Below are 26,576 nucleotides of genomic sequence, written 5' to 3'. Positions count from 1 at the left end.
TGTCCCCAACCCCTCCTATCCATCCCTTTTTCAAGGCTGTGTCCCTGCTGCAGTTAAAAGGCGCACAGGACTCTACCCAGACTCTGACTGAAGCAAAGCAGTGCTTGCCACCTCTCCTCCACACTGTGCTCACTCTGTTAACTCTATCTCCCGGGCTGTGTACAAGTGCACACACACACGTGCACACAGTAGTGAGCATGCCCCGCTGCTGAGCGCGTGGACACCTGAGTCTGCATTCTAGAAGGCGTATGAGAACGTGGAGGCAGAGCCTGCAGCCCGTGCCTGGGAGCCGCATGCACTCCATTCCCACAGCGAGGAGCCCGGCCCACCCTGCTCCCGACCTGCCAGAGCGGGTCCTTCTCCTCGGAGAAGATCTGGAAGTACTTCCGGGCCAGCTGCACGGGGGGCAGCGTCTGCAGCCGGAGGTTGGTCCAGGAGTGCAGGAAGCGCACCAGGTGCTTGAAGGTGTACAGGCCCAGGCGGTCATTCCCATAGTTGGACAGGTGCGTCATGAAGATGCTGATCTGCTCCAGGGGTGGGGCAGGTGGAGGCAGGGATGAGGTCAGCATTGGAACCACCCTCCCACCTCCATCTCTGACCCTCCTGGCCTCAGCTAGCATGGATGGCTGAGGACCAGGGCAAGGCAGTCAGCAAACTCACTGTGTGACCTTGGGCTGGGCACAACCAGGTACAAGCTCAGGTCTGACCGACCTCCAAATGTTACAGCTAAGAGGGTTCTGCTGTGGAATCTGGAGGCCACTGCTACATGGACAGGGAGTATTCAATTAGCCCATAAGGTCGGGGAATGATACAGTAGCCACCACTTGGCAAGGATTTAGTACGACTCACGTTACGGGTAATGCTTCCATGTTACAGATAAGGGCAGCCAGGAGAGCCCCAGTGAAGAGTAAATACACTTATATTTATAATCACATTTACATGCACACAAACAAAAGCCATACAAGAGAACATGCAGAGATGCTGGTGCTTTTGTGAAGTACATGACTGGGCGAGCGTTTGGGGCAGCAGCTGCGTGGGAGGCCTACACCCTCCCTCCCCTAGTGGGGTGTGGGTTTGGGTCTCAGCTCTGCTTCCAATCCAGCTCAAGTCCTTGGGTCCCTGCCACCCATGTGGGAGAGCGTCTGGGGAGTGAACCAGCAAATGAGAGATCTCTCCCTCCCCACCTCTCTTTGTGTTTCTCGCTCAAATAAAATATATATTAAAAAAATTTTAATTGCATGCTCACGTAAGCTCAGGTTCCTTAGCCCAGTTGCACATCCCAGGCCCTCCTGCCTGCCCTCCACCCTTCCCCACCCTGGGACACCCCTCTCCCAGCTGCAGCGGGGCCATCCAGCAGCCCCCGCCCGCCAGCCATGGCCAGGGAGCACTCACGGGATTGAGGAGCACGGTGAGGAAGAGCTCGCCGCCGTTGATGATCTTGTCCAGCTCGCTGGAGCCGCCCGGGTACTCGTTGTAGAAGATGGTGTGTGTGAAGAGGCCACAGGTCTGCCGCGGGAGGACCTGGGGGGCGGAGAGAGGCTGTCTTGGGGCTCCAGGTAGGGGCGGTGGGGGAGATGGGCCAGGCTGCCTCCTTGGAAAGGCGGCCGCCTGGACTCCACGTCCCCAAAGACTGTGGCGTCCACGGCGAGCCCGGGCCCTTGCCGTTCTGCACGCTTCACCACTGTTCTCATGGACTGAGCAGGCCCAGGATGAGCCGCGCACAAGTGCTCCCGGAGGCGCGGGCTGTCCTAACACCAGCCCTCCCGGCCACAGCCCAAGAGCAGCGCTGGGCACGACCGTGGCCAGGCACTGGCTTAGCTGTTTACTGCTTCCCCTCTGAAGCCATGTCTCTCAGAGAGCAGGGAACATGCTCACTGACACCACCTCCTCCCGAGCTAAAATGCATGCCTGGTGCTGTGGAGGTGGGCGGGTGGGTGGACAGACGGACAGCTGGACGGACAAGAGCACAACCCGTGCCTTCCCACAGCTGCCTCACCTCCACAGCTCATCTTCCAGTGCCTCCGGCCAAACACCCTGGGGCCACCCTCAACTGCTCTCTCGCCACACCCACATCCAACGTCAGCACATCCTGTGCACGACCACAGCCCAACTGTGCACCTGCTCCAAGCCACCTCCAGCTCCCATCCGGAGGAACGCAGGAGCCTCCAAACCAGGCTCAGCACCCCTGCGTTTGTCCCCGAGGGTCTCTGCTCCTCAAAACAGCCAGAGTGATGTAAATCCTTAAATGTGAGTCAGATCACGTTCCATTCAGGCCAAAGACGGAAATCCACCAGAGACGGCCCCGCATGATCCGGCCCACCACCCCGTGACTCAATCTCTCTGCAGTCACACCGGGCTGCCAGCTGGTCCTTACACACCCAGCACAGCCTGCCGCAGGGTCTTTGAACTCACTGCTTTCTTACCTTCAATGTTCACCCTTACAGAGCCGCATGGTCCATCCCCGTGAAGGTCCTCCAGGACCACTTCACTCTGAATGGCTTCTCTTCTCCCTCCAACACTCCTCACCTCCCTTCCCTCCCTGCTGGGTTTTCCTCTGGTGTTTGTCACTGCCTGACCACCAGCTCCTTTATACATTCCTGACCCTACTGTCCATCTCCCGCCACCAGTATGGCAGGTGACTTGCTAGGAACTTTCCTTGGTTTCATGTACTTCTGTCCCCAGTGCCTCGAGGAGGGCAGACACATGCTAGAAGCTCAAGAAACCACTCCAAATGAACAGCAAATGAAGGTGATGGGGACCCTCCCACGTCCTTATCAGAGCTCCTGTTTTGTTTTTTTTTTTAAGATTTATTTTTTTGAAAGAGTTACACAAAGAGAGGAGAGCCAGAGAGAGAGAGAGAGAGAGAGAGAGAAAGAGAGATAAAGGGGTCTTCCATCCGCTGGTTCACTCCCCAATTGGCCACAATGGCCAGAGCTGTGCCGATCCAAAGCCAGGAGCCTGGAGCTTCTTACAGGTCTCCCACGCAGGTGCAGGGGCCCAGGGACTTGGGCCATCTTGTACTGCTTTCCCAGGCCATAGCAGAGAGCTGGATCGGAAGTAGAGCAGCCAGTTCTCGAACCAGTGCCCGTAGGGGATGCTGGCGCTTCAGGCCAGGGTGTTAACCTGCTGTACCACAGCGCTGGCCCCCAGAGCCCCCTTAATGAATGCACACTGCCCAGGCCTGGTGATGAGACACTGTGGGTTAAGCTACCGCCTGCAACACCAGCATTCCTTGTGGGCCCCAGGTTGAATCCCTAGCTGCTTCACTTCTGATCCAGCTCCCTGCTAACATGCCTGCGAAAGCAGTGGAAGTTGGCCAAAGTGCCTGGGCCCTAGCACCCACATGGGAGACCTAGTAGGAATTCTGAGCTCCTGGCTTCAGCCTGGCCCAGCCCTGGCTGTTATGGACATTTGGAAAGTGAACCAGAGGATGGAAGGTCTCTCTCTTTCCTCAACTCTGCCTTTCAAATAAATCTTTAAAAATAAAACACAGGGATCAGCGCTGTGGCATAGCAGGTAAAGCTGCCACCCGCGGTGCTGGCATCCCATATGGACGCCAATTCGAGATCTGGCAGCTCTACTTCCGATCCAGCTCTCCTCTCTGGCCTGGGAAAGCAGTGGAAGATGGCCCAAGTGCTTGGGCCCTTGTACCTGCACGGGAGACCTGGAAGAATCTCCTGGTTCCTGGCTTCGGATCGGCACAGCTCTGGCCATTGCAGCCAATTTGGGAGTAAATCCTCAGACGGAAGACCTCTCTCTCTCTCTCTCTCTGCCTCTCCTTCTCTCTCTGTGTAACTCTGACTTTCAAAGTAAATAAATAAATCTTTAAAAAATAAACAAATAAAACAAAACACAACTGCGCATTCTCTGATCCTGTCACAAACAACTAGGAAGGATGCGTGAAAGGTGCCGCAGTGGCACGGCCGCCCGCCTTCCCAGAACACAGCCTAGGAGGCCCCAGAGGCAGCGGAGACTGGGCTGAAGCCCTCCGCCAGCCCACAGCCGTCTCCCCAGGACCCAGCACGTGCTCCCCACCGTCCACACCCCACTTGCCATGATGCCGTTGTGGATGAAGCCGCGGCGGTAGCGGGCCGGTTTCAGGTGGGGGTACTCCTCCGTGCTGGTCACGCGGATGCTCCACACCTGCTTCCAGGCCTCGTAGAGCTGCACGTGCACGGGGTACACGCCCGAGTGGTGGGGCGCCACTGCATACCCCATGTCTGTGGGAATGCCGTGCTCCTGCGGGGATGACCAGAGCAGGGTGAGCGTGAGGGTCTTCCCCCTTGGGCCTTACACCCACTCATGGAGTGTAAGAGAGAGATCAGAGCCCGGGACATAGTGCAGGTGGTCCAAGCCCTCACAGTGCACATGGGGAAGCTGAGGCTGGGTGGAAAAAATGGGAGGTGCCTAGAACCCTCCAGGGGATGACTGGCAGGGTTGGGACGAGAACCCAGGTCTGCTCTCTGGGTCCAACGCACACACCCTCGAGCACCAGTAGTGAGCGACCCTCTCTCTCTTGCCTCTAACTGGCCGGGGGGACCAGGCCAGCCCGCCTAGCACCCAGGGCCCAGTCCCTCGCTGAAGCCGGGCACCTCTTCCAGCTCTCCGCCTGGGCTCGGGTCCTGGCTGGGGGACTCCCTGAGCCTCGATTTCTCTCCTGTGAAGCGGAGCTACTCTCTTGAGGCTCCAAGGAGACATGGCTGCAAAGCCAGCTTGCCCAGCACCTGCCCTGAAATACTGCTGGGAGAGGCCAGCAGCGGGGATGCCCAAGCCAGCCCCGGGCCCACCCAGTGCTGCCCTGTAGGGAATCTTACTCACGACAGCGAACTTCTTGTTCAGGGCCATCTGCTCGGCCAGCACAGACTGGTTGTGGAAAAGGTGGGGCTGCATGTGGCTCCACATGTGGGGGAACCACCAGAACTCCTTCACGTACGACAACAGCAGGTCGTCCCCCGCGTCCTCGGCATCGGTACCTGCGGCCCCAACAGGCAGCTCAGCCAGGCCCAGCTGCCTGGGCCAGAGCCAGGGATGGGGACACAAAGTCGCGGCCCCCGCCCGGCAGCTGCCTGGGAGAGTGATCTGAGCTACAGCACAGGAGCAGGCAGGGCCCCAGGCCAGACCTGAATGCTCACACTTGACTCAATGAATGGCTCTGGCCAAACCTTCCCCTCTCCAAGCACTCGGTCCCCACGGCAAGAATCCGCATTCAGTCAATGAGCTACAGGGTCTCCTCCACCTCTGACACACCTGCTTTGACCCTGTTCCAGTGATCCGGATCAGGTCACGTGTCTTTCACCTGCCCCCTGCCTCACGCACGGACATAACCACCTCTGACCTGGCATCTCTCCTATCCGGCTTTGGGGCTATGCTGCACTCTTTGCCACCTTGCCCTGAACCAATAGGGCTTTGCATGGAATTCTAGAGAGGCTGCCCTCACTGTGGCCTGAGCAGAGGCGACCAGAGGGCGTGGGCACTGCAGAGGACCAGCTCGGGGCTCTTCCTTCTTGCCCAGTCCCTGAAGGGACACACGTGAGAAGGGAAGAAGCGGGGCAGGTGGCTGGCCAAGTGGCTAAGACACTGGGTGAAGTGCCTGGTCTTGGACTGCAGTGCCTGGGTTTGACAGAGGTTCCCCTGGGGCAGGTACAATCACAGGGCATTCACTTTCCGTGCTGTGTTTTTCTGCAATGTTCTTAAAATCCAATCAGTTTCTTTCATCAGGAGAAATAATGCAAATAATTTTAAGAGGTGGGAGGTGAGGGGACAGCAGAAGCTGAAAGGCCACACAGGGAGAGGCACGAGCAGAAGCTGCTGCTGTCCCATGCGGCCTCTGCCTGGGGCTACGGCCCCAGTGGGGGCCCGCGCCCACCTGCTGACCTCCAGGTACAGCGCTTTGAGGGCCTGGGTGTTGGGAGCCCCTGAAGTGGCTGCGAGGTGGGGTGCAGGGGAGGCCCACTTACCTGTGTGGAAGAATTTCCCTGAGTAGCCCAGGTTGAAGGTGAAGTTTGGGATGTGTGTGCGCAGTTCATTCTGTGTATCAAACAGGGCCTAGGACAGGCAGAGGGAAGAGGAAGGGGTGAGGGGATGCCAAGGGCTTCTCCCACGGATGGCTGAGAGGTATCTTGCCGCCCCAACACCAGCTAGCTACAAAGTCTACAGGGCCAGGTGAGAAATGAAAACCAGGCACAGTTGTTCAAAAGCTATGAAGAGGGGCAGGCGCTGTGGCATAGCGGGTAAAGCCGCCTCCTGTGACACCGGCATCCCTTATGGGTGCTAGCTAAAGTCCAGGCTGCTCCTCTTCTGATCCAGCTCCCTGCTAATGTGCTAGGGGGAAAAAAAAACAAAAAACAAAAAACAAAAAAAAAAAACAAAAAACAAAACACAAAAACAAAAACAAAAACAGAAAATGGTCCAAGTGTTCCTGGCCCCTGTAGCCACATGGGAGACCTAGATAGAGTTCCAGGCTCCTGGATTCAGCCTGACCTGGCCCTGGCTGTTGCAGTCATTTGGGGAGTGAACCAGCAATTGGAAGACATCTGTCTCTTTCCTCTCTCTGCAACTCTGACTTTCAAATAAATAAATCATTAAAAAATTTATAGAGAACTTCAAGCAGACAATAGCAGAGCTCAGTCTCACGAGGGTTCCTTCTGGGCAGGGACTCTGGGGTTCGCTGGCTGCAGGCTCTGAAGCTGGCCCTGCCCTGTCCTCTCCACCAGGCCCCTGGCATGGAAACGCCTGCCTCCAGCCTGCTGCCTGCCTCCAGCCTGCTCCCGTGTCCCTGAAAAGCTTCGTAGCTTTCCTGGGCCTGAGTTTCCTGGACTGTAAAATGGAGGTGCTAACGACCGAGGTGATAACATCTCCCTCCTGGGAGAATGAAGACAGGTGCTAAAACTGCCTGATGGGGCAAGCATTTTATGCAGCTGTTAAAATGCTGCTTGAGCCGCCTGTATGCCGCATTGAAGTGCGTGAGGTCAATTCCCAGCTCCACTCCCCATTTCAGCTTCCCGCTAATGCACACCCTGGGAGGCGACAGATGATGGTGCAAGTGATTGGATCCCTGCCAACCACATGGGAGACCAGGATGGAGAACAGGGCCTAGGACAGGCAGAGGGAAGAGGAAGGGGTGAGGGGATGCCAAGGGCTTTGCCAAGGAGCTGGCCCAGCTCCAGCTGCTGTGGACATCTGGGAGCAAATCAGCAGATGGGTGATTTCTCTCTGTGTGTCTGTCTCTCTCTTCTCCCACCACCCTGTCTCTGTCTTTCAAATGAAGAAAAGATTTAAAAAAAAAAAAAAACCGCCCGACAATTAATAAATGATGGAAAATGGGAGCCATCACCCGCTGCGGGCGATGTGAAAGGGCCACAACTTCCCAAGGGGGTACCGTGTGCCCAGCACCACGAGGCTTCCGTGCTTGGCACACCCAGCGCCTGGCCGGTCAACAGAGGGATGCTGCCCCTTGTGACTCACACGTGCAGTGCACACTGGGCTGGGGCCTGCACACTCACGCTGCTGCTGGGAAACCTGCAACACTCTGCAAACTCAGAGTCCTGGTCCCGCCGGGGGCAGAGTGGGCCCAGCAGCCTCTCACAGACGCCAGCTGCTGCCTGCTAGACATGCATGCTCCGGCCAGCTGAGGGGCTTCAATTCTCTGAGCCCCACGGCCTCTTCTATCAAATGGGATGTATGACAATAGCTACCTCTGTGGGCTGCTGCGGCACACCACGGAGGGGCTGAGCAGGGAGCCGGGCGCGCACCGAGCCTGAGTAAAGGGCTGCGCTGTGCTGCACAAACTAATGAGGTGTTTCGGGAAGAGAGGCTCAGCTATGGCCTGGGCATGGGATTGGAGAGGAGGACGCACTGCCCTTTCTGATTCACGGGATGTCTGAGGCCCACGAGCCTCTCACCATGAATCCCTCTGCAGTCTGCAGCGAGCTGAGTGCCCTGAAGAGGGCGCCTTGGCTCACACCCTGCACGGGGACCTGCACACTGCTTGCATTCCTCGCTGGGGACCTGGCAGACCGATCCAGGGTTCACGCAGACACTCGGGAGCCCGGCGGCCTGGTTTCCGCATGCGATCACGCCAGCCAGGCTACCGCAGGAGATAATGAGGGCAAACCGCCGGCGTCTGTCAGAAGGGGGAGAGAGCCCTCTCCTGCGACTCAGGAAGCACCTGAACATTTCCTCCCCACAGGACAGCCTTGAGGACAAGACATTTCGGGAGGAAACACAGGTGGAAAAGCAGATCAAAGCCACAATGCCCTGTTGGGCAGGGCAGAGCCCTGGGGGCTCCCCAGGACAAGGTGGACAAATTCCCAGTGACCTCATGATTTCCTAAGGGAAGGGACTTGCGCAAGTCACCTGGTCGACAGGGGTCACAGTGGGCCTGGACTCAGATCAGGGCTCCACTGGCCAGCACCACGCCTGCTGCTCGTCTCCTCCCGGGGAATGACGGGGCAGGCAGTCCCCTCCTAAGCCAGGCAGGGCCACTAACCTCTCCAGGACCTGCTTTCCAGGCGCCGGCGCCATCAGATGGACGGAGAACACAGAACAGGGCACCACCAGGCCCGTATTACTCAAGCAAAAAGCATTCCTCTCACAGCCACACGACTCTGTCTAAAGCCTCCTGCTAACATCAAAGAGAAGGCTGGGTCTGGTGCTAAGATGTTTCCAACACGTGCTAATCTCCCCTAAGAGAGGACCACAGGACAGGCTACGGCCAGAGGCGCTCTCTAGAATTTAATCCCCTGTTTTGTTTTCACTGGATTTATTGTTATGGTTGCCTGCTATTTATGGCACCCGGCACTGATTTCCCACTTACACTAGGATGCTGGCTGCTTTGCCAGTACCTTGAAGTCAAACAGTGAACAGAGGAAAACTATACAGTGCACATTGTTAATGCTGATAATCAGCAGGCTCTGCTTGCCGGTAGTATAACATGTGTGAAACGCTGTGGTTTGCAAAGTACCTTCACACAAAATTTTTTTGGGTAAACATTTTGTGAATACAACACAAGCATTATGCCATCTATGTATACCTCTGGTAGAGGAAGCCTCAGCCATGGAGGCCAGCCTTGGGCCAAGCAGTTGGGATGCCCATATCCCATACTAGAGTTCCAGCCCCACTCCCAATGCCAGCTTCCTGCTCATGCTTACCCTGGGAGGCAGTGGGTGATGACCCAAGTACTTCGGCCCCTGCTACCCACATGGTAGACCTGGATGGTATTCCAGGCTCCGGGCTTCAGCTTGGCCTAGGTCTTGCTGTTGTGGCCATTTGGGGACAGAACCAGCAGATAGAACATCTCTCTCTCTCTCTCTCTCTCTCTCTTTCTCTCTCTCCCCCACCTCTCTGTAACTCTGCCTTACAAAGAAATAAAGAAATCTTACCCAAAAAAAGATTACTGAAAAAACAAAAACAAGGGGCTGGCACTATGGTGCAGCTGGTAAAGCCACGGCCCGTGGTGCCGGCATCCCATATGGGCGCTGGTTCAAGTCCCAGCTGCTTCACTTCTGATCCAGCTCCCTGCTATGGTCTGGGAAAGCAGTAGAAGATGGCCCAAGTGCTTGGGCCCCTGCACCCATATGGGATACCTGGAAAAAGCTCCTGGCTTTGGATCGGCGCAGCTCCGGCCGGTGTGGCCATCTGGGGAATGAACCAGTGGATGGAAGACCTCTCTCTGCCTCTGCCTCTCTGTAACTCTGCCTTTCAAATAAATAAATCTTAAAGAAAGAAGAAGAAAAAAGCATAGAACCCAGCGGTGCTTTAAGCACCACACAGGAGAGGTGGGCTGCCAGCGGTGCCCTGAGGTGGGGAGGCCCTGCCTCACCTTCACGTCCTCCACCTTCATGCGCGTGCCCTCCTTGCCCACGAAGATGTCGTCGATGTCCACCAGGATGTAGCGGTCCAAAGGCAGCGAGAGGCGCTTGCCCGTAAGGAAGGCCACGGCGTCCACGAACACCAGCTTGTGCAGCCAGAAGTTGAGGTTGTTGCCGAACAGCACGCGCTGGATGCCGTCGTGCAGGCCCAGGTCCTGGACCACGGTGGCGTGTAGTGCAGCATGCAGGCCAGCGTCGGCGCCCAGGTGCGGGATGGACTCAGATGACCGCGTCTTGGCCAGCAACACCGGCTCGTAGGTGGAGTGGTTGGACTGGAACACGGTCCAGTCCTCGCCGGGCAGCACGCCCTTCTCCACCTCGCTGGGCCGCGTCACATACAGCAGCGGGGACTTGGGGTTGATGCTGCAGTCCTTCAGGCCCAGGTTCGAGTGCAGGAACAGCGGGAAGCCCTTGAGCTGCGCGCTCAGCAGGCTGTTCTCATTGGCCTGCAGTCGGGTCGGGGGGCGGGAGGGGAAGCAGGCGTCAGGACCGGTCCCTTGGGGCCAGGAAGCTCAGCTGCAGGCTGCCCACAGGAACGGCACTTGCCAAGGCCTCGCCCCATACCCAGCCCCGCACTCCACTCATGGAAGCCAGGCACGGCGTTCTGTGCACTTTGCATGCAAGACTGCTGCTGATCCTCCCAGTGACCTCTCGATGGAGCTGTGCCCATCTTACAGATAAGGAGCCTGAGGCCCAGGGACACTAAATCAGGCAAAGTAGAGCAGCAGAGAGCATGGGCGCTGGCACCATGCTGCCTGGCACTGGGTGACACCACCTCCCTGAGCCTCAGTCTCCTCTGTGAGATGTGGTTACCCACAATGGGTATTAATGCCTGCTGTCACACTGCTTAGCTCGGAGGCTGGGGCATGGTCGGCCCGGGCTGGGAGGGGGGCGCCACCCTCCATCCCACAGAGGCTACACGCCTGGCCACCAGGCTCAGCTGTTCTGGGCTTCCAAACTGGCTTCAGCCATGCAACCCGCTCTCCTGGGGAGAAATCTGCCGTGGCAGCCACACAGATCAAAAAGGAGGTATCTTCTGGGGTACAGAAGCAGACACCGCACCCCAAAGCATTTCCAACCCCCAAACACACACAGGCCAGCCCCTCATGGGACTCCAGCTGCCATGCCTACACAGTCACTGCTGCTGCTGCTGTTGGGGAATGGGGAGGGGGGTCTCTGCCTCTCTCCTCCCAGGGCCCCACTGCTGCCCAGCAACCTGGGGGTCTGCAGACAAGGCTCATGGCGCCTCATCTCCTTCTGCACACCCCTGCCACTTCACTTCTCTTTCACTCTCCCAGCCACCTGCCTCTGCAGCTGGCACAATTTCTCTTCACATCTATGCCAATACCACTCTGTCTTCCTGCACTGGCAAACTCCTGCTCATTCTTCAAAACCCAATGCACACACGGTCTTTGCACCAGCTTCCCTGGAACCACATCAAAGCTGCACCACCTCTCCCCTCGGCTGCTGTGTGATCTACTCAGGGACTCTCTCCCACTGGGTAGAGGCTACGCTGTATGCACCTTTGGATCCCTGGGGCCCAGCACAGGTTTAACCTCCAGTGGGGGCACCCACATGTGTGACAGCAACTGGATTTTTAAAAATTCATTTATTTATTTATTTGAAAGCAGAGTGCAGAGAAAGAGACACCTTCATCTGCCGTTCACTCCCCAAATCTCTGCAACAGCCAGGGCTCGGACAGGCCAAGGCCAGGAGCCAGGAACTCCATTCTGGTCTCCCACATGGGTGGCAGGAACCCAAGCACTTGGGCCACCATCTGCTGCCTCCCAGGCACATGGGGAGGAAGCCGGATCGGAAGCAGAGTAACCAGGATTCCAATCAGCACCCCAGCAGTGGGGAGAAGCAGGCAGGCCAAGGGCAGCTAATCCTGCTGTGCAACAACGCCTGCCCCAGTTAGCTGATTTTCAGGAAGAATGAAAGAGGAACGGGGCCAGCACTGTGGTATAGCTGGCCTACAATGCTGGCCTACAATGCTGGCATCCAATATGGCCGCCGGTTCGAGTCACAGCTGCTCCACTTCCGATCCCGCTCTCTGCTACGGGCTGGGAGAGCACAGAGGATGGCCCAAGTCCTTGGGCCCCTGCACCCGCGTGGGAGACCCAGAGGAAGCTCCTGGCTCCTGGCTTTGGATTGGTTCAGCTCCAGCCATTGTGGCCAGTTGGACAGTGAACCAGCAGATGGAAGACCTTTCTCTCTCTGCCTCTCCTTCTGTGTATAACTCTAACTGTCAAATAAATTAATAAATCTTTAAAAAAAAGAAAAGTAAAGAAAGAGGAAAGGATGGCTCCCTGGTACCTGGCACATGACTGCTGTATAGTATAGGCTTCATTTGCTTGTTACACAACTGTTCATTTTCCCAGGCATGGAATTAAGTGCCAGTGACAAAGTCAGAAAAAACAGACGCGGCCCATGCCTCCAAGAGCCTTAAAGCTGAGTGGGGAAGGGAGAAACCTATCAAAACCACAGGAATAAATGGGAGACTTCCCCATGTGGTACCTGCTGTGCAAAGGAGTTCCATGCTGAGAAGGGTGGATAGCAGGGCAGTCAGCTGCCTCAGGAGGCCTCCTGGAGAGAGGAGCTGTGATGCCGACACTGCAAGAATAAGTAATGGGGCCGGGGCAGCGGTGCAGCAGGTGAAGTCACCACTTGCAACACTGGCATCCCACAGTAGAGCACCAGTTCTAGACCTGGCTCTACTGCTTCTGATCCAGCCTCCTGGTAATGTACTTGGGAAGGCAGCGATGATGGCCCAAGTACTTGGGTTCCTGCCACCCATGTGGGAGACCAGGATGGAGTTCCTGGCTTCTGGCTTTGGACTGTCCCAGGCCCGGCTGTCACAGATTTGGGGAGTGAACCAGCAGATGAAGCTGTCTCTTTCTCTATCACTCTGCCTTTCAAATAAATAAATGAATCTTCTAGAAAATCCAATTACTGTCACATGTGTGGGTGCCCCCACTGGAGGTTAAGCCTGGCCCAGCCATGTCTGTTGTAGCATCTGGGGAGTGAACAAGCAGATGGAAGATAGGTCTCTCTCTCTTTCAACTATATAAATCCTAAAAATCAAGGAGTCTGCAGCGGCTCCCCGAGATCGAAGGACAGCAGGTGCAAAGGCCCTCAGGCGGGAGAGGGCTCAGCGTGGTCAGGGAGTAGCATGAAGCCAGCAGGGTGACCTTGCCCCGCCCCTCGCCCTGACAGTCACCCCATGGGCTTCAGGTGGCATCAGGACGCCGGCACAAGCTCTACCAAAGGGCTCTGCAGACAGGGGTGCAGGCTCCAATTTGCATTTTAAAAAAATCCTCTGGCATCTGGGTGGAGAGAGTGGGGTGGGGGACAGCAAGAGTGGACACAATGCACACATGAGTTTGGAGACTGAGCTGGTTGGGCACGGGCCCCCCTGGAGAGCTGCTCAGGTAGCGGGGGTGAAGGGCCCTCAGGGTGGAGCTGCACCTGCCAGAATGTCTCACTGATCTCCATACAGAAGCGCTTCTCTCTAATGCCCACAAAGGCTCTGCACGGCGCTGGCCTTGTAAACCGTGATAAGGAGCCTGCCTTTACTTCTGCAAATGCCAGGAGTCCCTACCAACTGCATACCCCAAGCCAGCCTCAGGTTAGGGGGCCCTCGTACCGAGCTCAATCCGCAGAGGCTTCCTGCCGCAGCCCAGGCTACCCTAGGCCCACACAGGCCAAGGACGGTTCAGGCCCTGTTCGTCACCTGCTAAGGCTGGGAAGCCACACTGGAGGGCGGGTACTGAGGGATCCCATTTCAAAGTCCCGACCCTGAGCTGACTGCCAGGGGCCGGCAGCTCCGCCAGCTGCCCTGCCACTGAGGAAGGGAGAGCGCCAAGTCACTGAGGGCCTACACTAGCTGGCAGCGGTAGGGATCAGCCGGGGAAAGGAACGGAGGCTGGCCCCACTGCGGGTCCCCCCAGGGAGGGGAACTCCCTGCTGTTCTGCAGCCCTGAGGACCCACTCAGGAGACATCTAGTCTTCCAACGAGGTCCCTCAGGCAGACAAAGGAAGAGCCCTGACCTGGGAAAGGGGAGGGAGAGGCCCAGCACAGACGTGACAGCTAACTGGCTGAGGACTTGGGATCCCCATGTTTCTGGGCCACAGGTCCCCCATCGATGGGATTCTCTTACACAGGCTCCTGTGGCTGGGTTGGGAGCAGGAAGATTGGCCGTCGAATCATGGCCTTACAACTTAGCAGCTCTGTCCCCTCAAGATCTCACCTGAAGATGAAGCACCTACTTCACAAGGCAGTTATAAGGAATAAACATGGGGGCCAGAGTTCTGGTGCAGCAGGTTAAGCTGCCACCTGTGACATCAGCATCCCATATGGGCACCAGTTCCAGTCTCCACTGCTCCACTTCCAACGTAGCTCCCTGTTAATGCACCTGGGAAAGCAGCGAAATATGTCCCAAATGCATGGATCCCTGCCACCCACATCAGAGACCGGATGGAGTTCCTGGCTTTTGGCTTCTGCCCGGCCTAGCCCCAGCTGTGTGGCCATTTGAGGAGTGAACCAACAGATGGAAGATCTCTCTTTTCTCTGTGTCTCCCCCTCTCTCTTGTCAGTCTGCCTTTCGATTAGCTAAACAAATGAAAATATTAAACATGCCAAGGCCTGAAAAGCAACGAGCTCAGTGCCTGGCACACAGGAAGTGCTTAAGGGAAGAGGGGAGGCAGCCTTTGGCCCAGCGTCCGGGCACGTGGGGTTGCAAGGCTGAGGCGTGACCGTAACAGGCACCAGGGCTACAGATGAGGATGACCCAATTTCCAGGAGCACACACAGACCAGAGCTCCGAGAAAGAAAATGCTGCCACTGCCGTGCTTGCTGAGCCCAGAGACGTCAAAGGCTGCGAGCTGCCCTTTATTCAGAGGCTCCAGGTACCAGGCACAGGGCTCCATGCTTCCCACTGTGTTGTTTGATGTGCAGGCAGCCCAAGGAGGCGGCAGCTGCAACCGGCCCAACTCTATAGAGATAGGTTGAGCATCTCTCCAAGATCAATCCACTTCCAAGTGGCCGGAAGACTTGCAGCAGGCTCTGGACTTTGAAGCCCCTGCTCTCCCGCTTCCCTGGGAATGCAGTGTCAGTGAGAACCAGAAAATGGAAGTTTCCAGATCCCTGGAGTCCACAAACACTGGAGTTTGGCAAGCCCCATGCACAGCGCTGAAGCTGGCCTTGCAGAAAGAGCCGAGATGCACCTTTACCACCAGGGGGCGCACACTTGGAGAAAAATCACAGGCCTCTGCTCACAACCAAGGAGGGGGTCTGGCCTCCTACAAGAGGGTACAAGGGGCTGGCGCTGTGACGTCATGGGTAAACCCGCCACCTGCAGTGCCAGCATCCCATGTGGGCATCCCATATGGGTGCCGGTTTGAGTCCCGGCAGCTCCACTTCCAATTTAGCTCTTTACTATGGCCTGGGAAAACAGTGGAAGATGATGGTCCAAGTCTTTGGGCCCCTTTATCCATGTGGAAGACCCAGAAGCTCCTGGCTCCTGGCTTTGGATCAGCACAGTTCCAGCCGTTGGGCCAATTAGGCAGTGAACCAGTGGATGGAAGACCTCTGCCTCCCTCCCTCCCTCCTTCTCTCTGCCTCTCTGTAACTCTGCCTTTTTTAAAAAAAAATTTTTTTATTTATTTGAAAGACAGAGTTAGAGAGAGAGGTAGAGACAGAGAGAGAGGTCTTCCATCCACTGGTTCACTCCCAAAATGACCGCAACGGCCGGAGCTGCACCAATCCAAAGCCAGGAGCCAGGAGCTTCCTCTGGGTCTCCCACGCAGGTGCAGGGGTCCAAGGACTTGAGCCATCTTCTACTGCTATCCCACGCCACAGAAGAGAGCTGGATCGGAAGAGGAGCAGCCAGGACTAGAACCGGCACCCATATGGGATGCCAGCACTTCAGGCCAGAGCTTTAACCTGCTGTGCCACAGCGTCGGCCCCTAAAAAAAATCTTTAAAAAAATAAATAAATAAAAGAGGGTGGAAGAGCATGAAGACCAGGACTGCCACTGGCCCTGCTGGGAGATTCTGAATGTACCCCTATCTCACCCTACGTCTCGTGTCTGCCTTCGTAGAGCAAAGGATTGGAACCAGGCAGGTTCCAAGCTCTGCTGCACAGACTGCACCCAAGGACCCCAACTCCCTGCCTGTCCCCCGTGCCTGAGAGCTCTGTGTCCTGGATGTGGCCCGTGATCAACTCCTACTAAATAAATAGCATTTGAGGCTCCTGGATTCATCCTATAGTGGGTAAGACGAAGGCCTGTGGGGCTGGCATTGAGGTGTAGCAGGTGAAGCCACTGCCAGCAACGCCAGCATGCCACACAGGCACTAGTTAGAGTCCTGGCTGCTCCACTTCCAATCCCTGCTAATGCACCTGGGAAGGCAGCAGAAGATGCCCCAAGTCCTTGGGCCCCTGAACCCAGATGGGAGATCCAGATGAAGCTCCTGGCTCCTGGCTTCAGCCTGGCCCAGCCCCAGCCCCAACCCCAGCCCCAGCCCCAGCCATTGTGGCCATTTGTGGAATGAACAAATGAATGGAATATGTGTGTGTGTGTATGTGTGTGTGTGTAATTCTGCCTTTCAAATAAATCCATCTTGGTTCAAATCCCAGATCTCTGCTTCTTAGCAGCGTGAGCCTGGATACACTGGTTAACCTTTATTTGCCTCAGTTCCCTTCTTCCTTCAACCAGGATGCTGTCCACCCACCTTTGAGGATGGCTGATTAGCGCAAGGTGAGTTAATTCGTGTGCAGCACGCAGACAGGGCACGCACCGCGTGGGCACTCAATAAACGTCGGCCACTCTGATGTGTTTCAGGCCTGGGGCTCTGGATCAAACTTAATGAAGTTCACAGGAGGAAAGGGTGCAGAGTGCAAAGGAAGAAGAGAGAAAGGCCGACGATGGGGACAGTCGGACTCTGCCTCTGTAAAGGCAGAAACCAGGCCAGCGTTCCCCAGGGGGTGCTCAGGGAAAGAAAGGGGCTTGTGATCCAGCCAGGTGCAGAACAGATCTCACCAGGGGCTCCATGCAGGACTCGTACGGGCCTTCAATCTCCGGGCTCACAATGCCTCTGCGGCAGCAGAGCCTCCTGCCGGGTAAGTGCGGGCTAGAGCGTGCCGTGGGAAACCCTCGACCAGACCAGCCTCCCCACACCAGCGCAGGGCCCAGTACACAGAGGACTTGGTCCTCCGCTCTTCACCCACACCAGCAGGAGCCTGGCTGGGGGCCTGCGCACCTACTGTCCCTGCTGCCTGGAAGGCTCTTTGCGAGCGAGCATGGGGCCCCTCCTCCCCTTCCTCGGGTCACTTAATCAAAGACGACTTCCTTGCCTGTTTTGTCAAAAATAGTGGTAACCACCCACTACTCCCTACTGCGCCTGCTCCCTGCACTGTGTGTGTATCCGCTCACTGCTGATAGCCACTCCTGCCCAGTGTCTGTCCGCTGCCATCACCTCTGTGTGCCCGGTGCCCGTGCGGTGCTCCGTGATCTCTGCTGAACGAAGGAACCGATGTCCTGGAGCGCCACCGGGGGTCGTACTTGTGCCTGCCTCTGTGACTGCAGCCTCGGCATGGCCCGGCTGCTGTGCCCAACCTTCTACTCCCCGGGACACGCTCTCAGCGAGGCCTCAGTCCCAGGCCATTCAGGGAGCCCCGTAAAGCCCAGGGTGGCCTCTTCCCTTCTCCCTAGGATTTCTTTCTCCCAGCTGAGGAGGGTCACCAACGCCACATGCCACCGTAGGAGGAAAGAGCATGGGACAGAGCCCAGACTGTAGGCTGCACAGCCTCGAGTAAGTGACCCAGTCCCGCCTGGAGACACCGTGGGGACACACTTTGCCTCACCTGGGAGGACGACCCTGACAGGTTTCCCACCACCAGGCAGAGCACATCCTCTGCCTCACCCCCCACCCCTGGGCCTCCTTCAGGCAAACCCCTCCCTGAGCATCCCAGGACACACGAGCCAATCCACATAAAGCCCTCGCCAGGCGCTCTGCGCTCCAAGCACCGGGCAGACAGGTGCTACCACCACACCCACTCGCGGATGAGGAAAGCCAGTTGCACTCTGAGCCACCTGGGAGCTGCCGAGCCCTCGTACCTTGAAGAAGCCGATGATGCCCACGCCATAGGCCACACAGTACTTGTCCAGCAGCTCCCGGTTCCAGGCGTCCAGGTTGACGTACTTGAGGATGTTCTCGTAGATGATGAGGGCGAAGCGGCCGCGGCCCTTGTCGGTGAGCGTGGGCATATCCCCCTTGCCTGGCGCGATCTCCGTGCGGTACTTGAAGCGGCTGGACTCCAGGATGGCCACCACCTCCTGCCCCAACTGCGAGTAGAGGCTTTCCACAAACACCAGCACCAACGGGTCTGTGCGGGAAGGCGTGGCCGCCTGCACGGGCTTGAGTGGCAGCAGGCGGCTGGGGGCCACGGGTGGCGGGTCTCCACAGTCAGGCTCGGGGGCGTCGGCTGAGGGCTCCAGGCCCCGCTTCCAGCCGTACAGGTAGTAGGCAGAGACGAAGACGCTGAACAGGCAGAAGACGAACAGCAGGAAGAGGACAGCCTGCGGGGACACGTGCCGACACAGCCTCCGGAGGCACGCCAGAGCAGGCATTCTGGCCCCCAGGGCCCTCGGCCGCCTGAGGCCCGGCCTGCCCTGGCCACCCCAAGGCCCCACACACGGGGAGGCACGAGAGTTGTCCACTGACCAACAAATTCACAGAGACTTGGGAAGCGAGGCCCTTGGTGGGCAGCAGGAGTGGAGGATTTGGGCCCCCGGCCCTTCCTCCCAGCCAGGGGCGCAGTCTGCAGGCTGGTCTTGCTCCTTCCTTCCTCTGCGCCCCTTTATGTCACCATGGCAAACCCCCACGTGGTCCTGCGCAGAGCAGAAGTGCCCCAGGGCGTCAGGGCCTCCTGGGAGGGCTGGGCAGCAGGCCAGAAGACAGCGGGCAGGCCTGGGGGTGTCGCATGCTGCTCACTTGGTGGGGCCCACAGGGCCCAGGCTGCAGAGAGAAGAGTAGAGTCAGAGTGTGGCCTCAGTCAGGTCAGCTGACTGCAGACACGCAGGACCTGACCTACTGGTCTGGTCCAAGTTCAAGGACGCTGCCTAACGGGGTTGTGTGGCGTGCGGAGGCTCTTTAATCACTCTAGGCCTCAGTTTGCCCATCTGTGAAATGGGGCTGACAATATGCAGGACCCGCCTCCCAAGGGGCAGGAGGATGAAATGCAGTAATGCATATATATCCACCCCTCAGAGCAGCCCTAGCACATGGTGTCTGCAAATGGTCGCTGCTGTTTTTCCTCACCGCAGTCGAAGACCAAGCCAAGTAAAACTCAGAAGCAGGAAGGACCAAGTGAGACAAGAAATAGTTGCAAGTCCTGGGAACAAGAGGCAGATTCTGACCACAACCAGGTACCACGTCCTCGCTGTCTCCCCTCACTCACCCACTCATCCCTAACTCTAATGAGCCAGCAGCCCACATGGCAGGTGGCAAGATGGAATCTCTGGCAGAAGCTACCAGGCCCCAAGTCAAACCCCGGGTTGTGAGGTATCCATGCCTTTGAGAATGGCTCAGCAGCATGGTGGTGCGGTGAATTAGCCACCTACTGTGGCACTGGCATCCCAGGTCTCCTTCTGATCCGGTTCTCTGCTAATGGGCCTGGGAAAGCAGATGAAGCTGAGCCAAGTGCTTGGGCCTCTGTCACTCATGTGGGAGACCCAGATGGAGTTCCTAGTTCTTGGCTTTGGCTTGGCCCATTTAGGGGAATGAACCAGCAAGTGGAGCGTCTCTCTCTCTCTCTCTCTCTCTCTCATTCTGCCTTTCAAATAAATATAAATAAATCTTACCAAATAAAAATTAAACACACACAGAAACGGCAGTTGTCTGTATTTGCTCCGACATGACCAGGGAACTCTGACCTTCAGGGCTTGTGTTAGCAGGTGCACAAGGCAGCAAGTGTCCAAGCCCTGCCGAAGGGTCCCAAGCTTGACAAGGGATCAGCAGGAGGGCTTCCCTGGCACTGCGCCCTCTGTCCACACAGTGGCTGGAACACTGAGTTCCAGCCTACTCCTTGGCTTGAAGCCCCACCTCCCAGGCCTGGCCACCTGCACCTGTCTCTCTGGGACTCGAGGCCTCCATTCTCTCACCTCAGACGCAGCCCTCCAGGCACCCTTAAACACAAGGCGAAGCCACAGTGTGTGTGAGACTTTCTATCACCCACCGCTGGTGAAAGTTAGGAAGGCCAGGTGTGAGAGCCTAGCTGGGGCAGTAGCCACAGGTGCAGCCGCGGGTGCGGACCTGGAAAAGCCCTCCTGGCCCCAAGACGACACAGCAAGCTCAGCACCGGGGCAGCAGCCGCAGATCAACTCACCGCACTTCCAGGAACTCATCCTAGAGGGAGGAATCACAGAAGCTCGCGAAGACTTCCCCACCAGCACACAAACCCCAGTGCTGTTTATAACACAAGAGCCTAACAAGAAGGGATTGTCTTTAGAAGTCATAACGCGAGGGCCCAGCGCTGTGGCACAGTGGGTAAAGCTGCTGCCTGCGATGCCAGCAAGCCATATGGGTGTCAGTTTGATCCCAGCTACCACACTTCCAATCCAGCTCTCTGCTGATGGCCTGAGAAAAGCAGCAGAAGACGGCCCAAGTGTCCACCCACATGGGAGACCTGGAAGAAGCTCTTGGCTCCTAGCTTTGGCCTGGTTCAGCCCTGGCCATTGTGGCCATCTGGGGCATGAACCAGCAGATGAAGATCTCTCTCTCTCTGTAACTCTGCCTTTCAAATAAATAATTATTAAAAAAAAATAAAAGAAAGAAAAACAGCAGTCACAAGGTGAGCAGCTGCTGGAGTCCAAGGTGGCCATCACCACAGGTCGGAGGGGGCCGTCTGCTGACAGCCACCACCTACACTGCTAAACCAGAGCGCACTTGGGCAACAGTGTGTATGTATGACCGTGTTTTTGTTAAATGGTTTTATGCACAGGCTGGAAACGGATGCTAAATACAAACAAGAATGTTTATAGTGATTATCTCTGGGTGACGTTTGTTTTCCGCTTTTTGTTGTGAAATGGAGAGACAACTGAGACAGCAGTTCTGGCTCCAGCTCTGCCATGATATGCTGTGTGACCCTGAGCACACCCTGTCCCTTTCTGGGCTTCCTGCCTGATAGAGAAGGCTGGGGCCAGAATGATCTCTGGGGCTGGTCCCCCTCTGCTAGTCTGCATTTCAGGCCCCACTTTGGGAGCAGAGACAGCCAAGAAAACAGGCCCTGCGGTGCTGGGGTGAGTGAGGCAGTAGGGGAAAACAAGGGTAAAGAGGAGAGCACAGGGCATTAAACTCCTCTGAAGGGACAGAAACGGGGGAAGGCTTCCTGGAGGAAGTGGCACTTAAACCAACCAGAACAAGAGGCTAGCCAGGCGTGGAAGAGGGAATGGCACCCATCACAGCTGGGAGACAGGGCTGGAAGGGGCAGGTGTCTGTGTCCTGGGTGATAGGAACTGCCTGCAGCCAAAGCCAAGTCCCACCCCTGGGCCCAGGGCCAGGACAGAAGCACAGTGGGTGGGAAGTAAGGATGCCCGGAGGGTTTCCGGCGGCAGCCTCTGGCAGGCCTGAGTGCCGTCCATCACACGCCCAGCCTTTCAGCACACTAGCGATGCGGCCCACAGCCTCTCAGGCATCTGGGGGTCACAGACCGAGTGGGAATCTGACAAGATTTCTCAGACACAGAAAAAATGCACAAAAAAATGCACTTGGGTGCCAGAGGCTGAGGGAGGGAGAGGCAGAGCCCAGGGGACATTCCGGGCAGGGAAGCCCCTGTGTGGAGCTACAGTGCTGGACACACATCGCCGTAGGGTCATCCTAACTCACAGGGTGCGCAAGCTCGGAGCAGGCCCTCCCACGAGCTTTGGAGGCTGGATGAGCCTGACAGCTCAGGCTGGGCTCCTGACTGGAACAAATGGACCTCTCTGGTGGGGGCACGATGGTCAGGGCAGCGGCAGATGGGAAATCTCTGAGCCTTTCTCTCAATTTGGCTCTGACCCTAACACTGCTATAAAAAAAATAAACATTTACATACATGTATATATATATGCACATATGCTGGAAAATTTAACAATTCCTAGTTCAGATCCTGCTTCCCCCAGGACCACCCACACACTGAAAATGCTACATTGATGGTCCCTACTGGCAACACCTGCAGACTTCAGTGCAAAGCCAAGTACCACATGCAGCTGGGTAAGCTTCGGCCAAGTTATTTAACTGCTCGGTGCCTCAGTTTCCTCACCTGTCAAATAGGGACATTTTGCCCATTTCCCATGGCTGCGAAAATGAATGGAGAGAAAATGCTCAGCGCCAGGCCAGGCCCACAGCACTGAAGAGCTGGCAGCTGCTGTTTCTTTCCCACACTCTGGGTGTGGTGACACCCCAGCCCAGGAAGCTCCAAACTCATCTCTCTGGCAGGCCTCAGGGTCAAGCTGGGGTGAGCACGGTCACTCTGCAGGACATGTGGGCTGCGGAAGGCTGCTCTCTCATGGGGAGACCCAGGCTGTGTCCCCTTCTCACCACACTGCCTTCTTTGGAGACCACAGTCTCCCCCAGGAGCTAGGACAAGCCTGCAGTAGAACCCACGGCAGAGAGCAGGCAAAGTCGCCCCTTGTCCCAGAAAAGGCCACAAGCTACCCTGGGGCAAGGGGAGACCCAGCTATTTTGTTAACAAAGCACTGACCACCCAGCTTGCTAGCAGGGGCCGCCTGGGCCCCTCTGCCACCCACCCAGAGGCCCACCACCAGCCATTCAAGGCGCTCCCTGCTGCCTGCATTCCAGAGCCTGTATGGCTCAAGGGGCAAAGAAGGGGGTGGGGGAGGTTGGGGGGGTGGAGGGAGGGCCTCTAATCCCCCTCAAGCCACTAAGGCCTCAAGGACAACTGGGGCAGGGGCCCCAGTGCTCCCCCCACCACCACCTTGGGCCTTGCTGACACTGCCAGCTGCTGTCCCTCAACCGTAGCTTCGCCCAGACATCGATGATAGTCAAGCGTCCCGGCCTCTGCTATGAAGTTCTCACTGCCTGGAATGCCTGCCCACCCCCGCCACAGGACACTTACTCATCCTTTAAGATCCCAGTTCCAAGGCCACCACCTCTCTGATGTCATCTCCAGCCACCAGCCCTCTCCATCCCCACTCCACAGAGCAGAGGCTGAAAACCAGGACCCTCGGGCCAAAACAGAGTACAAACGTGGAGGTCCTTTGTCTGCAGAGCATTTTTCTGTAATTTGGAATTGATTATTGACCTAAAAAAGCCTTTTTTTATTTATTTATTGCTATTTATTTGAAAGCCAGAGAGATCCTCCATCTGCTGGCTCACCCCCCAGAAAAGCCCATAACAGTTCAGGCTGGGCCATGCTGAAGCCAGGAGTTGGGAACTCATACAAGGTCTCCCATGTGTGTGACAGGGACCCAACTTCTGCAGCCATCACCTTCACCTGCTGCCTCCCAGGGTACACAACAGAAGGAAGCTGGAAACCAGGAGCAGAGCCAAGACTGAAACCCAGACACTCTGATGTGGGATGTGGGCATCCCAAGAAGCAGTTTAACTGCTGCACCAAATGCCAGCCCCTAGTTATCAATCTATTTTTTAGATTTATTTATTTATTTATTTATTTTTTGACAGGCAGAGTGGACAGTGAGAGAGAGAGACAGAGAGAAAGGTCTTCCTTTGCCGTTGGTTCACCCTCCAATGGCCGCCACAGCCGGTGTGCTGAGGCCGGCGTACCGCGCTGATCCGAAGCCAGGAGCCACGTGCTTCCTCCTGGTCTCCCATGCGGTGCAGGGCCCAAGGACTTGGGCCATCCTCCACTACACTCCCAGGCCACAGCAGAGAGCTGGACTGGAAGAGGGGCAACTGGGACAGAATCCAGCGCCCCGACCGGGACTAGAATCCGGTGTACCGGCGCCGCAGGCGGAGGATTAGCCTATTGAGCCGCGGCACCAGCCTCAATGTATTTTTTAGATTTATGTATTTGAAAGGTAGAGTTACAGAGAGAGAGAGACATCTTCCATCTGCTGATTCACTCCCCTAATGGCTGCAATGGCCATGGCTGGGCTGGGCCAGGCCGAAACCAGGATGCTAGAACTCCATCTGGGTTTCCTGTGTGGGTGGCAGGAAGCCAAGCACTGGGGCCACCTGCTCCTGCTTTCTCAGGTGCATTAGCAGAGAGCTGGACAGGAAGTAGAACAGCCAGGACTCAAACTGGTGCTCATATGGGATGCTGGCATTGCAGGCGGCGACTTAACCTGCTGTGTCACAACACTGGCCTCCAACAGCTTTAACTCAGGAGATTCCACAGAACCTCTCACTTCTCTTTATGGAGGGCATGTCTCTCGAGTGACACGGGCACACATGCCTGTGGGCCACCACCCTGCAGTGCCCATCTCAGATGTGCAGACACTGCCTCTGCAGTCTCACAGTCAGCCTCCTTCTCTCGCTTAGCCTCCTGCCCAGCCCCGGCATGCACCTGAGCCTGTGGCCTGTGCAGAGTAAGCCCGAACCTCTCCAACTATGGCTCTGCCTCTTGCAGCCTGCAGATCCTCGGGGCAGGATGAGGACTTACTGCCCTCTACGTGGACAGGCCCTGCCCAAAATCTGGCACACCGAAGCCTTTGATAAATAACACTTTCCTTTCTTCTCTTCCTCCAAACAGGGTGCCACTCAAAGGCCAGCACCAAGTCTGATTCATAGAAGAGGCTCCACTTGCCGCAAAGACAGGTCCTGTTTGGGAACTCGGAATATGAATGAACGAGCAGCTGTCCTAATCCCCAAGTTACAGATGAGGAATACGAAGGTTTCAAGGTGACGAGGCTCACCACAGTCACGTGGAAAGCACTCAGTCTTGAATCAGATTTCCTTCCTGACTTTGCATTTGGTCTCTCATTCCTCCAGGAAACCCAGGGCTTTCTAGAATACAAATGATAGCAACAACAACATCAGTATGATCGTCACTGGTCCTATTTCCACACTGTGCGCTCACCGTGAGCCCAGCACTGTGGTGAGCACTTTTCACGTCCTACTGCATTTAATCCTAACAATAATACTGTCACTCTCCACAGTTACAGAGTTGAGGGAAGTGAGGCTGAGAGAGGTTAAATCATTTTCCCAAAAGCACACAGCCAGTCCACGGTAGAGTTGAAATTTGAACCCAGACCCCACAAGAGGGAGAGGTTCAGAGCCAGCAAGGGGGAACCCTGGCTGGGGGCAGTGGGTGAGCCTGGAGGGGACTTCAGCCACCGAGGCCTCCAGCTCTCAGCAGGCTCCCTCTGTGCTCCTCCAGCCCTAGCTCCAGCTTTCCCTGCCAAGGTGCTGGGGATAATGAATGAGATGCTCTGGTCGTCATGGAGACACCATGGCAACGCTGCACTTTCGGGAAATACCACAGTGACCGTGGCCAATGCTGTAGAGTTGAAAGTCACTCCCTATCCCACCTCCCCCCAGAAAGTGCTCTGGTCCCCACAGCCCTCCCAGGACCCAGAGTAGAAGGGGTGCAGAGGCACGAGGCCCATTCTACAGAGCAAGGTGTCCAGAGATCGGGACCAGCAGAGGGGGTCTAGCTGGGATCCTGGATGAATGAAGGGCAGGCTCCAGGAGTAAGACCAAGAGCTCCCCGAGAGCAGGCATAGAGACTGGCTGGCTGTTCTTTTCATGGTAAAGCATGCCCAATAACTTAGTGCACACGCACATGCACTGAGCGCCTACTGTGTGCCTCCTCTGACTGCATCCCAACAGTCCGGGAGACAGCATGCGATGGCTGCCAGCGTCACAGCGGAAGGCTCAGACTGCAGCCAGCCTGCCTGGGCACAAACCTAGGCTGCACTATTGACTACCCTTGTATCCTTTGAGCAAATCTCTCAATTCTTCTGAGCCTCAGTCTCCCCAAATATAAAATAGGGTTTCTACTACTTATCTATCTCACAGGTCAGTCACTAAGACAAAGAGAGGATGCAGGTCAAACACTGCACCCAGTGTCTGGCACACGGACACACAGGCTAATAAAGTGATTACTAACTGAACAGATGTAGAAACAGGCTTAAGAAGAATGCCCCAGGGCCGGTGCTGCGATGCAGTAGGTTAAAGCCTGGGCCTGCCGCACTGGCATCCCATATGGGCACTGGTTCAAGTCCTGGCCACTCCACTATCAAGCTCCCTGCTAATGTGCCTGGGGAAGCAGTGGAAGATGGCCCAAGTTCTTGGGCCCTTGCACTCACATGGGAGACCCGGAGGTAGCTCCTGGCTTCGGATTGGCGCAGCTCCGGCCATTGTGGCCATCTGGGGAGTGAACCAGCGGATGGAAGACCTCTCTGTCTCCACCTCTCTCTGTAACTCTTTCAAATAAATAAAATAAGTCTTTAAAAAGAAATTAGAAGGAATTGACAGTACTAACATGCTCAAATGGTATCACCATGGCTAGCCCTGTGGTGCAGCAGGCTAAGCTGCCCCCTGCAGTGCCGGCATCCCATAGGAGTACCAGTTTGGAGTCCTGGCTGCTCCACTTTCCAACCAGTTACCTGTACCTGGGAAAGCAGCAGAAGATGGCCCAAGCACTTGGGCTCCCGGCACCTACATAGGAGACCCAGACGGGAGTTCCAGGTTCCTGGCTTCTACTTGTCCTATCCCTGGCCACTGTGGCCATTTGGGGAGTGA

The 26,576-nt window shown here is 56.5% G+C and overlaps 1 protein-coding gene across 8 annotated transcripts in view; it reads right to left on the bottom strand.

The window, feature by feature from the left end:
- The window catches only part of NDST1 (N-deacetylase and N-sulfotransferase 1), a 92,292-nt gene that overhangs the window by 16,764 nt on the left and 48,952 nt on the right, over positions 1 to 26,576 (bottom strand). For all 8 annotated transcript variants that reach the window (XM_051843523.2, XM_051843521.2, XM_051843517.2 and 5 more), the window contains exons 2-8: positions 17,987 to 18,887; positions 9,821 to 10,315; positions 5,958 to 6,045; positions 4,819 to 4,973; positions 4,054 to 4,239; positions 1,393 to 1,521; positions 342 to 524 (exon numbers count right to left, since the gene is read on the bottom strand). In XM_051843523.2, the coding sequence (XP_051699483.1) occupies positions 342 to 524; positions 1,393 to 1,521; positions 4,054 to 4,239; positions 4,819 to 4,973; positions 5,958 to 6,045; positions 9,821 to 10,315; positions 17,987 to 18,499 (1,749 nt within the window). In that variant the 5' untranslated portion in view covers positions 18,500 to 18,887. The remainder of the gene's footprint in view (positions 1 to 341; positions 525 to 1,392; positions 1,522 to 4,053; positions 4,240 to 4,818; positions 4,974 to 5,957; positions 6,046 to 9,820; positions 10,316 to 17,986; positions 18,888 to 26,576) is intronic.

Source organism: Oryctolagus cuniculus, chromosome 6, assembly GCF_964237555.1.
Source record: "Oryctolagus cuniculus chromosome 6, mOryCun1.1, whole genome shotgun sequence".
NCBI classification, from domain to species: Eukaryota; Metazoa; Chordata; class Mammalia; order Lagomorpha; family Leporidae; genus Oryctolagus; species Oryctolagus cuniculus.
Note: the sequence above shows the minus strand (reverse complement) of the source record. Positions and strands in the feature narration are given on the sequence as shown.